This window comes from Lepisosteus oculatus, chromosome 29 (assembly GCF_040954835.1).
Source record: "Lepisosteus oculatus isolate fLepOcu1 chromosome 29, fLepOcu1.hap2, whole genome shotgun sequence".
Classification (NCBI taxonomy): domain Eukaryota; kingdom Metazoa; phylum Chordata; class Actinopteri; order Semionotiformes; family Lepisosteidae; genus Lepisosteus; species Lepisosteus oculatus.
In genome coordinates this window covers 6300133-6317182 of record NC_090724.1, presented here as the reverse complement: position 1 = coordinate 6317182, position 17050 = coordinate 6300133, and the positions used below count along the sequence as shown (strand labels likewise).

General features: G+C 44.4%; 1 protein-coding gene across 2 annotated transcripts; it reads left to right on the top strand.

Moving 5' to 3' along the window:
- Window positions 1-126: 126 nt before the first annotated feature.
- On the top strand, window positions 127-16637 carry sppl2 (signal peptide peptidase-like 2). Of its 2 annotated transcripts, none has more exons than XM_015365695.2 (15): window positions 127-246; window positions 2116-2232; window positions 3481-3663; window positions 4894-4983; window positions 5972-6111; window positions 6735-6877; window positions 8217-8313; window positions 8430-8546; window positions 8905-8986; window positions 9847-9921; window positions 10166-10228; window positions 11862-11961; window positions 12706-12783; window positions 13077-13304; window positions 13976-14065. In XM_015365695.2, exons 1-14 carry the CDS (start codon window positions 199-201, stop codon window positions 13256-13258), a joined length of 1515 nt encoding a protein of 504 aa, XP_015221181.1. In that variant the 5' UTR covers window positions 127-198; the 3' UTR covers window positions 13259-13304; window positions 13976-14065. The 2 variants fall into 2 exon arrangements, with proteins under 2 accessions (XP_015221181.1, XP_015221180.1); XM_015365694.2 differs by having other exon boundaries at window positions 128-246; window positions 13077-13237; window positions 13976-16637.
- Window positions 16638-17050: the final 413 nt, after the last annotated feature.

Below are 17050 nucleotides of genomic sequence, written 5' to 3'. Positions count from 1 at the left end.
AGCAAATTACGTTTTTTATGCGGGAGCTTCTTTTTGATTGATGGAACTATTGACCAATAGTGTTGCGGACCGAGAGTAAGCATAACAGAAATGACCCAATGAAGTCGCGCTGCGGTATGGCGAGGGCGGGAGCTTCCAAAACAGCTGATGGTGGACTGGGCTTATGACGGGGATAAACCATAATAACAGCCAGACATCATGAGGGACCTGAGTGCTCTGATTTTCGGAGCTATATTGGTAAAACAGGTGAGATACTGAATATCTCCTATTCGCTGTAGTACATATTGCATTAAGCAGGGCTTTCGAGCGTTAACGATTTTAAGTAAATAGCTGAAATCCGACCTAAGGGGGCGATATTCTGGTTGGTAGCTATTATAATTAATGGGCCCATGTAATGAGTCTTCTGATGGATAAGCGAGTGTAAAAAAGCGATGCTTCACTTCTTATAATTATTATTTTTACATTCAGCTCCTCAATGTATATACTTCCTTTGTACAGAACCTAGAATTCCTCGATGTAATACGTTTTTGGGTTCCTTCTCCTATAAACTAACATCTACAACAGTTACCTCTGCTGCTGTTGATAGATGTGGATCAGCTGGACCTGAGCTGAGCACTGTTCCGGGGGAAAAAAAGAAGATTTTTCTTTACTGCGCGTTAGATCCAGATGAAGACGAGGGTAAACATGTTAAAACCCCCTACAAGAACGTTTAATTCACAAAACAGCGGCCAATATGCAGTCTGCAGTTCAATTCCAGTGGTTACCGGCTCCTTTTTTTTCCTTGTTAGAAAGAAACCGTCCGCATTTTGATTGTAACCTTGTGGTTAACCGAACTGAAAATGGCTGTTAAAAAAAACAAAATTAACATCAATATGTAGCGAACATGCTATTAGCGTTGTCCTAGAAAAGGAACCAAGAAAAGTGACCATTTTAATGTTTATAAAGAAATCGCGATGGGAGGCGCACTGACCTGTGAATTCATTCAAAGCGCCGAAACCTGGAAATTTAAAACGATGGACTATTTAGTTTTTCAGCTATCCCATGAGACGTTGGTATTAGAGACTTTATTGCTGGGCGAATTATTTTTTTTAAGTACATGAGTTGGTCGTCTGAGACTAAACATCGCCAGAGTATCGCCCAGAACACTGATTCAATAGGATACAGTACCCAGAACAGTAATCCTCATTACCGAAGAGCTGTGGGACAGACCAAAAAAAAATAGACAAAATCCTCAAAATCACTGACAGAGTCAAAGTAACGTCCTTCTTCAGAAGAGGATACAAAGAGAAACTACAGGACAGTGCATTTAAAACTGTGACCAGGGGGACTCCTCTTTACACAAAGGCTTGTGGGGAGGCAAGCTGGCACCCTTGTTGCTGAAGAGGTACCCTGAATTAGCAACACCTGGGAGAGGGTCTTTGAATAAGTTAGCCATTAACAACCAAATTCAGATGAACCGAATGGCGTCCACTCACTTGTCATACGGGGTAATAACTGTGAGCAGTAGTGTGAGTGTTTTGTTGTTGCTTAACATGAATACTCTTTTCCATGTAGGTAATGGGAAAAGGCATCTATCCACACTGTTTCAGTAGGGATCCCCGCAGTCACCCACAGCCCCAGGATGACTGAGACCCATCAATTTTCTAACTGCTTTATCCAGTACAGGGACGCTGGGGAGCTGGAACCTATCCCAGCAAGCAACAGGCACCAGGCAGGATACACCCTGCACAGGATGCTAGTCTATGACAGGGCAGACAGACACACACACACACTCACACACACTCACAACGGGGCCAGATTTCCCAGAAGACAGTTAACCCACCATGTCAGTGGACTGTAAGAAGAAACTGGAGCACCTGGAGGAAACCCACGCAAACGTGGGAAGAGCATGCAAACTCCACACAGACGGCACCCGAGATCTGGCATTGAACCCCAGCAATAATAACCACTGCATCACTCTACCTTCCTAAAACGGGGCTGCTGTGCTTAGTTCTCTTGGTGCCTTCTGAACAGTTACTGCCATGGCACCTAGGGAGGGGAGAGTCAAGTAAAAGGCCCAGAAGTATTCAAATATGCATTGGGAAACGCACCTGATTACGAGTGTTGTTGCCACAGGTGCTGGGGGAGTATGGCATGGCGCACGTCAGTGAGAGAGGGAAGAGTAAAGGGAAGGACTACTGCATCCTGTTCAACTCCCAGTGGGCACACCTACCTCAGGATCTCAACAAGGCGGTGAGTAGAGTCCAGGAATTCTGCAGCCGCCCAGCCTGCGGCCCCCCTGTCGCGACCCTGCTCTCCGTGCAGACCGTATTGCAGCTGCTCCTCGAAGGGGCGGGGCGCAGAGGTGAGGTTTTCCTCACGGGCACCAGGGGTTGACCCCCAGGGCCACACGTGTTGAATCAGCCCAGTCAGACCGCCTCTGCATGGAAACAAACCACAACAAACGTCGGGGAATGTGCAAGCTCCACTCGGACAGAATGGCACACACTTCCTTCAGTGTTAAGCTCGTTTGCATGCCTGTGATTGTTTCAAGTGGTTCAATGCTGGTAAACACATATCGTCTTACAACTAATAGGTAGGCAGACACTTTGCTGCAAATAAATGACCCCCGCCTCTGGGAAGCTTTATAGTTTCTTTGTCTTTGGGCAACATGGGTGGAATTACACAGGCACCTTTGAACTGCGTGCAGGGTGTGCAAGCAGGCAGTGGTTCGAACTCACCCTTGTGAAATGCCGATCAGTGCTCTGATGGAGTCCGAGCTGACTGACCTGAGAAAGGTGCACAGCCCTGCTAGCAAGGGAGTTCTGTCTCTCATGGATTCTGTGCAATTTCTAGCCCCGGCCAGACTGCAGTGATGCTAACGAGTCCCAGCCAAATCCTTTTTTTTGGGAATTATTAATTTTAATGAAAAGGTAAAATGGCACAAGAGCCGTGTCTCAGGTTCAGACCCTGTCAGGGGCTGCTTTTGCCTGGTGAAAAGGTACCAGACTGTGCAGCAGCAGTATCCCTGAAGGCTTTGGGGTAGAGACTGCTCTCCCAGTAACATGAGGATCCCATCTGTCGTGTGAGCGTGAGAGCATGTCTGTGGACGCTACCTGTCTCGGCGGCTCACACTGCCCTGCCCCAGTGCAGGGACTGTGTCTACAGCCTAAAAAAACAGGAACTCTAGTTTAATAGCACTGCTGGGCCCAGGTGTCTCTGAACTGTTTGTTTTGCCCTGTTTAAACAAGTGCTACAATTCCAGCTTCCAGGGCAGAATGCTAAGAGAACAAAAAGTGTTTTTTCAGTGGGGCCACACCCATCCAGCTGAGTGCAAGACTTTACTGAGCTCCGTAAAGGATCACCTCATGTGTGAGCGTAAGACAAGCATTTTCAAAAGAAAAAAATCCTTGCTGTTGTGTGTCTCTTGAAGTTGGTCTTCTGGGCAAATATAAAGGAGTCTTCTTTCCCACTTTCTTCTGTCGCTCTCAAACTCTTCAGTCCCGGCTCCAGATCCATGACCTGACTGCTTCTGTGCTGTGCTCCCCGTCAGAGGTGCCCGCAGGTGGGTTCCCCAACCGCATTCCCATGGTGCTTAGGGGGAACTGCACTTTCTATGAGAAGGTCAGGCTGGCTCAGATCAACGGGGCCAAGGGGCTGCTCATCGTCAGCAAAGACAGGCTGGTGAGTGGCCAGCTGGGCACTGATTATCCCTCTCTTCCTGTCCATCCACCCGTTTTCCAACCGCTTTGTCCAATACAGGGTCACAGGGGAGCTGGAGCCTATCCTGACAAACAGTTGGCACAAAGCAGGATACACCCCAGACAAGATTCCAGTCCATCACAGGGCACAAACAGACACACACACTCACACCAGGGCTAATTTTCTGAGGATCTACTAGTAGTTCTTTTGGACTTTGGAAGGAAATCAAAGCACACTCTTATTAGCTGGTAAATAATTCATTTGCATTTATATAGCACCTCAAGTCTAAAAGCATTTTTCATATATGAGGGGACCCATTTCATCCACCACGGAAGTGCTGCACAGACCTGGAACTGTCCTTACCACGTTTTACAGGATTGCTATTGAGAGTGTGCTCACGTTTGGCAGCAGCTCGTTGTCTGACCGGAAGGCGTTACAGGGAGTGGTCAGGTCAGCCCAGTCCATCACTGGAGTACAGCTCCCCTCTATTGTGGACATCTTTACAACTCGCTGTCTCAGGAAGGCTGGACGTATCGTAAGGATACCAGTCATCCTGGTTTCTCATTTTTCTCTCCCCTTCACTCTGGTCAGCATTATAGGAGCATAAAAGCAGAAACTTCCAGATTCAGAGAATTTTTTCCCACAAGCTTTCAGATTACTGAACTCTACCCCCACCACTGACTCTCACTGATGGTTTTTTTTAAAGTTGTATGTTATTTAACGTGTTGTTGCTACTTCTGTTCTGTGTTTATTTTTTGGTGATTCCTTTAATGTCTTTGTTTTTAGCAGACATGCACATAACCACTGCATTGCACTTGTGCATATGACAAATAAACTGCACTGAACTGAACGTGGCAGTTGTTATGTACCAGCAGATCTTACTTATGACTGTCAGTGTGGTCATTCGTGCTCTTTTCTTCTGAAAAGAGTAACTTGGAAAGACCCTCAGACTAGGCTGACATAAGCTGATATTATGAATTTGCACATATCCTATTTTTCTCCTGTTAATTTTTTGTCACAGCCTTTCTGAATCCTGAATACTGTATTCAGCTGTCTCTTTTAAGCATGTCTTCATTCTGGCTCGAATGGAAAATACAGTATTCACTTTGACTCCTTGCAGAATGAACTAGAGCGTCTGTCCCTTCTCAGATGTAGTTACTGAGTTCAGGTATTTCATGTTGCATCCCTGACACCTGTGTGTATATTCTGCAGACCCCCCCTGCAGGAAACAGGACCCAGTATGAAGAGATTGACATCCCTGTGGCCCTCCTCAGCTTCACAGACATGCTGGACATCAGCAAGGTAAGTAATGCTTTTGGAGAATGCGTAAGAAACAGCAGTCTGATCCAAGCTAAATGCGCCTTCTGTGTCCGTGCCTCACGGCATGCCTTATTAGCTGTGCTGTAATCTAGCTGGTATGTCTGATTGCAGTTTACTGTGTAACATGAGAGATGTCATTTGCCATTGAAATTTACTTCAAAGGACAGTGCAGTTGAATGGTCTATAAATAGAATAAATGTGTGAAGTATATAATTCACTCAAGATATTTTTAGATATTCTAACTGATTTAAGTTAACATAGAAAAAAATCAGGAGGTATTTAAACACTGTTGTATATGATCCATTTCCCTGATGCTAAAAGACAGAATCATTGAAAAAAATCATTCAAAATCATTCAAAAATTGAATCAATGCATTTCAATTTGGTCCCAGCTCCTTTGTGTATGTTAATGATGTTTGTACTGCTTAGAAGTACAGTGTGTATCCTCCTGGGAGATTATGATTTCCATGAAGGAATTCTGCAGTTGGGGTGGCACATTGATTAGCATTGCTGTGGCCCTGGGTTTAATCCCAGACCTGGGGTGCTGTCTGTGTGGAGTTTGTATGTTCTCTATGTGTTTGTGTGGGTTTCCTCTAGGTGCTCTGGTTTGCTCCCATGGTCTAAAGGCATACTTAATTAATTAGCTTCTGGGAAAATTTGGCCCTGGTGTAAGTGTGTGCCTGTGCCTGATTTGTGATGGAATGGTGTCCTGTCCAGGGTGTGCCCTGCCTTGTGATGGAATGGTGTCCTGTCCAGGGTGTGCCCTGCCTTGTGATGGAATGGTGTCCTGTCCAGGGTGTGCCCTGCCTTGTGATGGAATGGTGTCCTGTCCAGGGTGTACCCTGCCTTGTCCCTGCTGCTTGCTGGGATAGGCTCCAGCTCCCCTGCAACCCTGAAGCAGATAAAGCAACTAGAAAATGAATGGATGGATGGAATGCTGTGAACGTTAATGGAGATGTTTCTTGCTGTAGACCTTCGGGAAGGGCGGAGAAGTCGCCCTGTATGCACCAAATGAGCCGGTCCTTGATTACAACATGGTGATCATTTTCCTGATGGCTGTGGGCACCGTGGCTATTGGAGGCTACTGGGCTGGGAGCCGGGACATCAAGAAGTAAGTCATGCGCACCTCAGTGTTTCAGTATCGGGTTTGCTGTCTTGAAGAGTAAAAGGTTCACTGGCTTATTAGGGATTTAACACAATTGCAGTGTCACTTTCTCCGTTGTCAACTAAAAACTTCAACCTGTACAGTGATTGTTTGGTGTACCTATTTTTTATCCTTTTAAATATACTGTATGTTCTTAACATTCACTGTAAAATCAAATTTCATACCACTGACTAGATATAAGGACATTTTGAATTTACTTAAAACATTAAGTCATCTGCCAGGTAAAAAAGAATATACTAATTAAGATGATGAGTTTCAGCCATTTTCTGGCTGTTTGCTTAGTATGTGGGCTTTAATTTAGCTTTTGTTTGGTCCCCAAACAAAATCTTGTTTACATTAGCTGCGTTTAAAGGGTTAGTAGAAGATACTTTATTATGATCATTTATATACGTAGTGGCCAGTCCTGATGTCTGCAGGATTGCATAACATTAATCTAGGGTTGAAAATGCAAAGTGACGTGCGCAGAGATGCTCTGCAGTGGTGACCCAAGTCTGGTGACTGCTGATGTTGCCGGCTGCATTGTGTTTCAAATCGGCCGCTGAGATCGAACCCGTGTGTGTTTCCTGCAGGCGATACATGAAGCACAAGAGGGATGACAGTGCAGAGAAGCAGGACGAGGAGACCGTGGACGTGACTCCTATCATGATCTGCGTGTTTGTGGGCATGTGCTGCTCCATGCTGGTCATGCTGTATTACTTCTATGATCACCTAGGTAATGGCCAGGTGGAGGCGCTATTATCTGCGTTGCTCTTGCAAGTTAGCAGGGGGTGGGAAGCAAATTAGATTCACTCAGCGCTGTGAGCCGGAGGGATCAAGATGTGTGCACTGGCTCGCGCGCCTTGCAGCTTTCTAAGCATTCATCATAGAGGACTGTTTTCAGAAGCCGTCCATCTGGATGAATTGTGTTAGACTGGCAGCTGATGATCTGAGCCGAAACACTGGGGCATCATGAACAACACCGTCGTCAGGCTGGGAGGGAATAACTCTGCTGTGAAGTACAGATAAAGATGGCAGGGTAACAGCGGCCAGGGAGTCGGTTCAAAAGATAAGGGCCTTTCTACTGAAGGAATTGGAGTAGAACAGAACACTGTGGCAGTAAGATAGGTTGAGGAGCCCTCTCAGACCAGGGGGATGAGCTGCCAGCAGACAGAAGGCAGAACAGAACAGGGAAGCTGTGCAGACAGGCATGTCAGGTAATAATAATAATAATAATAATAAATAATAATTGCTTACACTTATATAGTGCTTTTCTGGACACTCCACTCAAAGCGCTTTACATGTAATGGGGATCCCCTCCACCACCACCAGTGCGAAGCCCCACCTGGATGATATGACGGCAACCATAGTGCACCAGAACGCTCACCACACACCAGCTCTCAGTGGGGAGGAGAGCAGAGTTAATGAAGCCAATTCATAGATAGGCAGATTTCTAAGGATGCTAGGCCGTGGTCATGGAGCAACAAGGAGACAATAGGATCTGGATCTGAATCTGGACTGAGGAGTGAGACGGGTTCAGGCAGAACCCAGGACATATAACTGGCAGAACACACGTAACCTATGAAAATGTTGCTGCATGTTTAGCGTAGGCTGTCTAAATAGACAACTTTTTAGTGGTCAGAACTGTGTGAGTTCAGAACACAAGGATGCCCATGCTGCAGCCCATGTTGCTCTGGGAAGTCTGGTATTTAATCCTTGAGCCCTGTCCGGCCGTTGCTTGACGGATAAAAAGTACAGGATCCCTATGGGGATCCGGGGCGGAGCGGTGGCTCTGTGGCTAAGGATCTGCGCCTGTGACTGGAAGGTTGCCGGTTCAAATCCCGCGGCCGGCAGAGGAATCCTACTCCATTGAGCTAACTGCTCCAGGGGCGCCGTACAATGGCAGACTCTGCGCTCTGACCCCAAGCTTCTCTCCCTATCTGTGTGTCTGTGTCTCCATGGAGAAAAAGCTGGGGTATGCGAAAACACGAATTCCTCATGCAAGAAATTGTACAGGGCTAATAAAGAAACCCTGATACAGCTTCACGGTATCCTCTCCCCCCTTCTCTCCCCAGTGTACATGATAATCGGAATATTCTGCCTGGCAGCCTCCATAGGGCTCTACAGCTGCCTATCCCCCTTCGTGCGGAGAATCCCCTTCGGGAAATGCAGGTTAGCGTCCCTGGGAGAAGAAGCATCGTCTTTTCTGGGGGGTTTTATTTTGCACTCCCTTTTGCGCTTCTCCTGTTGTTGAGTTTTTGTGCAGTATCTGTTCTGTCCGTTTGCAGAATCCCTGAAAATAACCTACCGTACTGCCACAAGCGCCCCCAGCTGCGGATGCTCCTGCTGTGCATGTTCTGCGTGGCAGTCAGCGTGATCTGGGGAGTCTTCAGGAACGAGGACCAGTGAGTCCGGGCCCCGCCTGGGAGAGCTGTCGGCACAAAGGGTGGAACCACACCGAGGCAGCAGCAGAGCGATCCAGACATCAGTGCTTCCCTTTAGACCCAGTTACCTGTAAAACACATCGGTGCCTATTTAGGAGTACCCGAATGAAGAGAGTAATCACATAATTAGATCAACGATGTTGGAGAGCTTGGCTAAAACAGAAACCACTAGATCTTGCAGGAAGGACTGTGAGACCCCTGAATTGGGGCCTAACTGGTATTGGTATCTGCTGATGAGAAAGATGCAGTCCTGAGACGAAGTGATAACGTGTGCATATATACAGTAGATGAGACAAATGTGTTCTGTTACCGTTCACAGGTGGGCCTGGGTGCTGCAAGACACTCTGGGGATTGCATTCTGCCTTTACATGCTCAAAACTATCAGGTTGCCTACTTTCAAGGTGCGTTGCATGTTGTTGAGAGTCTGCTGTGTATAGTGGTACGGTTTTGTTTTAGTCACAATCCGCCCATGAGATTTTGTTTGTGCAGATTTTTGTTTGCACGTCATGTTCGTGGGTTATCTAAAGAATCGGTACACAGAGGAAATAGAGACTGATATTGCAGTGGGAATAGCCTAAGAGCACCTCATTCACAAATCTAGCAATTGAGGGTGTGTGTCAGCAGTGGATCACTTGACACATGTAATAACCATCCGTGTATTATGTGTCCCTTATGTGGACTCGGACACATTTAGAAACCACATCTGTCAAAGGCCACATGTCATGTAGACCTTGCTAATGATAATATGATTTCCACTGCTTAAGTAATTCACACATCTAAACACAAGTCATGTGAGAAAGCAGCTAAAGTTACCAGGCATTTGTAAGCATAATAAGGATGAGTCAAACATTGAAAACATAGGAATGCTACTTTAGAATATAATATAATCTTAAAATATTTTATTTAAAACGGAAGTAATAATATTATTGTACTTTGGATCTTTCTTTTTCCTCTCTCAAATGAAAATGCAACCTTCCCCCATAGGCAAGGGAAAGGCCTCCATCACCTGTGCTGCAGGCCAGCCTTGTATAAGAAGGATCTCTGACCATTACACCTAGTTTTTATCATTGCAAACACAAGCCAGACGTGCCCTGCAGTCAGAAAATACTGCCCGTCATTACCCCCCTTTGAATATTCAGCACACGGAAATCTACACATCTTCAGAGCGGCTTTCAGTGCACACCTGTCGTTGTCTTGCACACATCACTTTAAATTGGAAATGAGGTCCCTCATCTGAAACGTTCTCGTTCTTTGTCTGCAGGCCTGCACTTTGCTGTTGACCGTGCTGTTTGTCTACGATGTTTTCTTTGTATTTATAACCCCATTCTTCACAAAGGTACGTGCGGTTTACCTCTTCCTTTCATTTAACGGCCAATGCCAGTATTGGATCAGTCAGTACTTGGGCAGTGTGAGCCTGGAATGGATTAAGAGAATGGGAATGGATTAATGGAAAAATAATTATTAGACATAAGTTGAAGATATACACAATTAAGGCAGCTTCTGAAGACTCGACTCAGTGGTTTTGACGGATGGATGCGATCTGTTTCTTTCCAAAACTTGATTTCCCCTTTTACCCACAGAGTGGTGAGAGTATCATGGTGGAAGTAGCTGCTGGTCCTTCAGATTCATCTACCCATGAGAAGGTGAGACGATCGAGGAAGGTATATACAGAAATAAAAAAACAACCCGTTTATTCTTCAAGACCTAGCCATAGGCTGGCCGCATCTGCCATCTGAAAAAACAAAAAAGGATCTGGTCATCTGCTAAAAACGTCAGATGATGTCATGTCTTTAATGAATTAGTTTGAGTTTCTTGGACAGTTCTCTTCATCTTGAAAACGAAATCCGTTGAATACAAAAACACGTGGAAAAGGGGGCTGATACGTTTTGCAGAAGAAAAAAAGCATCTTACCCTTGTGTCCCGGTAGTTCTCCTGCATTGCATTAGAACAGCTGTTGTAGTTAAATGCAACTTCATGCGATTTTAAGGTCATCTCAAGTCTCTGCCCAGTCTTGTAAAACTGTTTTTTTTGGCTGCAGTTCGACAAGTTTAAAAAAACCCAATACTGCACCTGATGATTGACAGTACCTAGTGAATCGTCACCAAGATGGAGCACAAGAGAGCAACACAGTCACACAAGGCAGACAATCATAGGACACACCCTACAGTAGGTGCCCGATACTCCCACAAGCAGCTATGACAGAGCTGGAAGATGTCTTTACCTAGAAGCCAACTTGATAATGTTACATACATTTAATTTAAACAGTTTTATTTTTTAACAGAAATAACATTCTTTTTTACAAATTACATTCCAGACATTTTACGAGCCATGACCCGAATATAAATATACGTCGGTTTATGAACGTAATTCATTTCATGAAAACTGTTGCAAGGCGAAAATGAGTAAATAAAGAATTAACTCTCATAAGATGATATGTGTATCCATCCAGTTGGTTCTCGAATTCCAAAAAACTCTCACAGTTTTCAGATGTTTCTTTTGTGTAGTACAAATGCAGGACAATGACAGCAGTATTACTCTTTATGTTAGTTGCTCACCATTAAAGTCTAGTTAAACTAACAGACCTATTTCCATATGTTAAATTATGTTGATGCTGTAAAGTAGTTATGGTGCTTGGCAAACAAAACCCAGTAAGCTATAGATATAACCTTTTTTTAAAATAAAACCTTCATTATTAATCTCACAATTAAAATTCAATAAATACAAGTAAAACTAAATTAAAGAGTGTATAGCGTTCTTTAGTCCAACACTACATACTGCAGTATATTCCTCCACCTACAATAGGATGAAATTGTGACATTAATTGTGCATGTTGTAGCAAAAACATGTTCATATTTCAAAAGACGTGTACAATAGAAATTTGCCCATTTGGCTGTTGCAAAATGTGTAATACGAGTGGAGAGGACGATGTCGGAGCTTGGGAACTGTGCCGTGTTTGGAAGTGCCTGCAGCAGGATGCTCAACAGGGAAGGAATTTTGCTTGTTGTAGACGAGATAGGTTTGAGGGTAACAATTTGCATGCTCCGTTGTAGCGAAAATTCAGAAATCTGTGGATAAATCAGGGGTTGCCTGTACTTAAGCTCATGCCTACCTTGTACACATGCTGTGCACGATTTTTCATATTGCAGTGCAAATGTTATGAACTTGGATTGTCCTCCTAGTGGTGATACTGGTGCTCTCCTAAGACCCAAAGCACTCCTGGTGCGACGTGTGTCACAATACCTGGTTCTTATTGTCCTGTGCCACGTTGCTCCACAGCTGCCTATGGTTCTGAAGGTTCCTCGGCTGAACTCCTCGCCCCTGGCTCTTTGTGACCGTCCTTTCTCCCTCTTGGGGTTCGGGGACATCCTGGTGCCCGGTAAGATCAAGACCAAGCCGGGGAGTGCCAGCGTAGGTTCTGGGGACCCACACACCTGGGTATCAGATGGGTGAACCCTTAACTGAAACAAACAAATTGCTTGGTTAGAACCTTTGCAGGTTTTTTTTTTTCTGCTTAGAGGTCAAATGTCATAAGTTATAAGAGAGATCACTTTATTGGCCATATACAATTTCTTGTATTAGGAATTTGTCTTTTCGCACACCCCAGCTTGCTCTCCATGAGACACACAGACAGGGAGAGAAGCTGGGGGTCAGAGCGCAGGGTCAGCCATTTATACGGAGCCCCTGGAGCAGCTGGGGTTCAGGGCCTTGCTCAGGGTCCCAACAGAGTAGGATTCCTCTGCACGGCCGCGGGATATGAACCAGCAACCTTCCAGCCACAGGCGCAGATCCTGAGCCACAGAGCCACCACACCCCCCCAAGTTGTGAAACAAAGTATTTAAAAGGCACCCTCCTGCATACTAAAGACCTGAACCCAATTAAGGAGTTCAGAATACGCTTTTTATTAAATCTATTAAGGGTTCAGTTATTTAATTGAGCATTCAGGTGGCACAAAAACCAGTAGGTGTGTTGGGTCTCTGGGCCCCGGATTTGGAAAATTTGATCTACTGTAATATTTCCTTTGGTTCTGAAGAGTGTTGTGTCTTATAGTTTAATTGTTTCAAGAGGGTAAACGGAGGAGACCTGCTGTACTCACCCTGCATGTGCTGTGTTTCTCCTAAAGGACTGCTGGTGGCCTATTGCCACAGGTTTGACATCCAGATGCAGTCCTCCAGGATCTATTTTGTGGCTTGCACTATAGGTAAGCTTGCACATAGAAACAATTCGTCACCTCCTTTCTAAGAACTAGCAGAACCAGAAATGTTGTATATTTGAACAGACATTAAAACTTATTTATTCTTTTCTACTGTTCTGAGCTGAAACCGGTCTGTTAGCAAGCCCGTGCAGCATTTACAATACACACCCTCCGGGTCTTTATTGATTATTGTTTTGCATGTTCAAAGCTCTTTATAACTAACTGTGTTTTTTTAAAACAGCTGATCCTCTATGCTGGGAGTCCCCTGCCTTGACAGGTCTGCTCCTTTTTCTTTACAGCCTATGGAGTCGGCCTGCTCATCACGTTTGTTGCCTTGGCTTTGATGCAGATGGGACAGCCTGCCCTGTTATACCTGGTGCCTTGCACTCTCCTCACTAGCCTGGCAGTGGCGCTGTGGCGCAGGGAGTTGCACATGTTCTGGACAGGCAGTGGCTTTGTGGTGAATACCAGTTTGATATGAGTGCCTGCGGAAATTGCTAATGTTATTGCCAGTAACTAAAATTAAAGTTGAGTAAACCAATCACACACAGAGACATGAAAACCTTTGCAATCTTGGTCACCTTTGCTTTTCTCTCTGTATGTTTTCTGTGGCAGTCAAAGGGCATTTTAGGTCTTAGGGGAAATGCTGTACCTTGTTCTGTGCTGATGTACCATGTTTGTACACACTAGGGAAGAGATATTGAGGTTAAACCTCAATTACATCCCAAGGAGTCAAATTAAATGAACCTAATTGTAACATATTGTCTTTCTGTCTTACCTTCTGCTATTCCAGGTACATTCTAAGAGAATGGTGCATCCTTTGCATATCTAAGGAACAATGCACATGGGAATTATCCTTTCTGTGTACGTTTAGCTAGTACAGGTCAGCAAAAGGGATGTTGGTTTCCTCTTTTGGTCATCTTAGTAAAAGTGCAAGATATTTCCAAATTAGAATGTGTGCATCTTGGGGTGTTGGGATGTTATATTCTTTTTGTTGCTGATGTTTGTCCCATCCTTAGAGAGATTCTTTTCAAATCGTAGGCCACTTTTCCATGTCTGTGTTAGACACATATATGAGAGTCTGCTGTGTGTACATGTGTATGTGTTTTATTGTTGCTCGTCGAGAAATGGAGTCAAGTTGCCTTCTCGTGCTTCTGCTTCATTTCCTTTTTCTCTCCCCCCCATGTGCTTTTTGCAGAAAGATGTCCCCCAGCCTCCTCTTGTCATGGCGCCCATCAGCTGCACCCAGTCCCCAGAACCACCCACTGAGGAGCCCCTGACCAATCCTGAGTTCCCGGGCGCCGAGGCCACCAATCAAATCGAAGATCCTCCTCCCCAGGCGAAGACCCTCTCCAAAGAGGAGGCTAGCCAGTCTGAATAGAGGACACTGTCTTAGGATATCATTTTTTTTAAATATTATTTCTTTGGTTGTTTTTTTTTGTATAAGACTGGGATGTGATTTGGCAAAAGGCCTAGTCTGGTAGGGAGCACTACAGCGGAGTGCAAACGTGAACACTACGTACTTGGCAGCAAGGAAGGAGGGAACTCGGCCACAACACTCAAGTGACATTCAGAATCGCTAAGCTCTAAATTGTGGGTGCTGGAAGGCAAGTAGATGAGGCATCACCCCTAACCGAAACACGCCCCCAAAAAGCACAGAGGAGACCACACTGCAGTGCTCATGTGGTGCTTTGGCTGGGAAGTGACATCGGCATCCCCACCCTTTCCCATTTTCCCATTTCGACATGGATCCTACTAGTACCTGTTGTCAAGCAATAATCCTGGCAGACCTGCCTGCGAAACCAGGGGGCTGCTTTGCATCCGCGCCGTGCAGTCGGTCGGCTCAAGTACAGAGCCAGTCAGTGCAAGAGGCAGCTGTGGATCAGTCAATTGAGGCTTTAGGCTGTTTTTTTTTTAAACCCGAGTATGTAAAATGGCACAGTTGCAATATCCAAACACTATGTGGTGCTATTAAACAAAAAGTAGATCATGAGAGAACCAAAGTTCAACGATAACACCTTTAACCAGATGTGATTAAAGTAAGGTGGGTTTTTTTTGCTTGTCTTGATCACATCTTATGCTGGGGTGGAGGTCTCTAATCCTGGTTGTGGAGGTGTGTCTGCAGGCTTTCCTAACACTCTTTAGTGCCGTTGCACCTAAAGACCTGAGAGAAGGTGTTAAATTGGTACAGTTAAGCCCTTAAGAGTACAAACCTGCAGACACACTGGCTCTAAAGCAAAAGGATTTGCGACTCCTAGCATCAAGGGCATATGTGCTCAAGTTTCAATGCTTAAGAATGTGGGTGCAAACAGTATTGCTGAAAATCAACCTGACAACTCTTTTTGTAAGCATGGTGGAACTAGCATTCAAATGCCCAGTTTTGTGCTTGATTTACCCCAATTTTATAATCCTAAAAAAGTAAGAACTTTCTCACCCTAAATCCCAGATTGAGGATGAATGGGTGAAATTTAAAATCTGGTTCAGAATTTGACTAGTGCATTTTTTCCTGGGGAAAAAAAAAGATCTAAAAAACTGTTATCTGTGTGTTTGGTTTATAAGGTTAATGGTGAGGCAGGGTCTTTTTATAGTAATTGACTTAGTGAATTTCCTCCGATTCCTGATATAGGCATTTGCCGTTAAAATGTCTTAGAGAAAAAGAATTTAAAGGAGAAATTAGATGGGGGAATCTAAATGAAGTCTCATTTTATCAAAGTGGTGCTGAACAAGACTTTGCTGTATTTCTCTTAGTTTTATACACACCATGTGCCCTTCACACTGTTTTCAGACTGAAGCTCAATGGACTTTCATGTGAGAATCCAGTACATGTTATGGTTACATAGAATTCTCCTTTATATCAGACTCAAATCCAGACCTATTCTTGCACCTAAGTAATGGTCTGAGGTTGAAAATGTACATAATGTTAAAACGTCACTAGAATGTGTTCTTGGATTAGATTTCTGGGTGTTTGTAACCTTCGGACTGTTGTGCCGTCATTAACATTTGGAATTCTCTGTCCCGTGACAGTGGAACACAGTAGGACGTGGGGTTTTGGGCTGTGGAGAAATCAGACATGGGAATGTTAGAAATGTTGCATTGCTAAAGATTCTACACAAAATTCTGTCAGCCTGTTTTTAAAATGCTACATAATTGGGTATACCTGAAATAACTTAGAATTCTGAATGTTCTTCATGCATATTGATGTAATTTTGCTGGACAACTTTTCAGGGATGTAATGAGTTACTCATACTGCTCAACAATATTTATATATATATATCTCCCTATATTTATCTCTTCATTTTGAGCAGTGCATCTTGAAAAATCCCATGCACTGGATGCAAGGGAAGGATATTTCTCATTTTAAAAAATGTCTTTTGAGATAGTTTGACTCCAGACAACATTCTGCAGAGTTACTGTCCCTTTTTTGGGGGGAACTGGCATTATTGCAGAAAATAGTCACTTCAAAACTGCGAGCAGAAGCATTTCCTTTTCCTCGCCTGAAGGCTGGATGGTGGACAGTATGCTGTTCCCCATAATTACAGAACTGACTCTGTGATATGGTACCGTCCGTGTAGGCAATTTGCTGTTGAGTTGACCTGTGGGTTGTGTCTCAACACAGGTTATAGCAGGGGCTTATACAGCAGTCATGGTTACTGCAAGTAAGTAGCAGTACACTACAGAAGCAAATCTCATGTGTGTGGTATGTTGAGTTGAGTGCCCATGTAAAAGGATGCCTACAGGCCTCAAGCTTGTGTAGAATCTGACTTTGACTGATACTGCTATAAGTGTCAGTGGACTGAGGGAGCCAAGTGAGTTTTTAATACCTCAGTTGAGGATCGAGTACAATAAAGTTACAAATAAAAGGCTGTTCCCTGCGTGTTCTTATTTTGTGTGTCCCATCTCTGCAATAAAGAGGTTTGGTTTTGTTCGGCTTCAGGACGTTAAGGGACTGAAGGCTGTGTGGGTTTCATTCTGTCTCTGCTTCTTTAACCTTTCAGCTGTCACTAGTGGGAAATACCCTTTAGACAGCACAAAAGGACAGGATTCTCCGGCTGAACCCTCACTGAGTCTGCTAAAAGGAATGCACATTAGTTCCCAGTAGAACTAGTGCAGTTGAAAAGATTTTCACAAATTTCACAAATCGACAGCAGCTATTGCATAAGATGTGGCCTTTTTGGGGATTTTATCATAAAATAAAAAATGTGTTCCCTAAATATATTATTTAGTTGCAGTTTTAATCAATTTTCACTTAAACATTTTTGTGTCCTTCGCACAA

Bases quoted from the DNA above. Each gene is read 5' to 3' on its own strand.
- sppl2 (XM_015365694.2), top strand. From the start codon at position 199: ATGAGGGACCTGAGTGCTCTGATTTTCGGAGCTATATTGGTAAAACAG. The intron at 8,987-9,846 runs GTGCGTTGCATG...CTTTGTCTGCAG, and splicing joins TCAGGTTGCCTACTTTCAAG to GCCTGCACTTTGCTGTTGAC. The intron at 11,962-12,705 runs GTAAGATCAAGA...TTTCTCCTAAAG, and splicing joins CGGGGACATCCTGGTGCCCG to GACTGCTGGTGGCCTATTGC.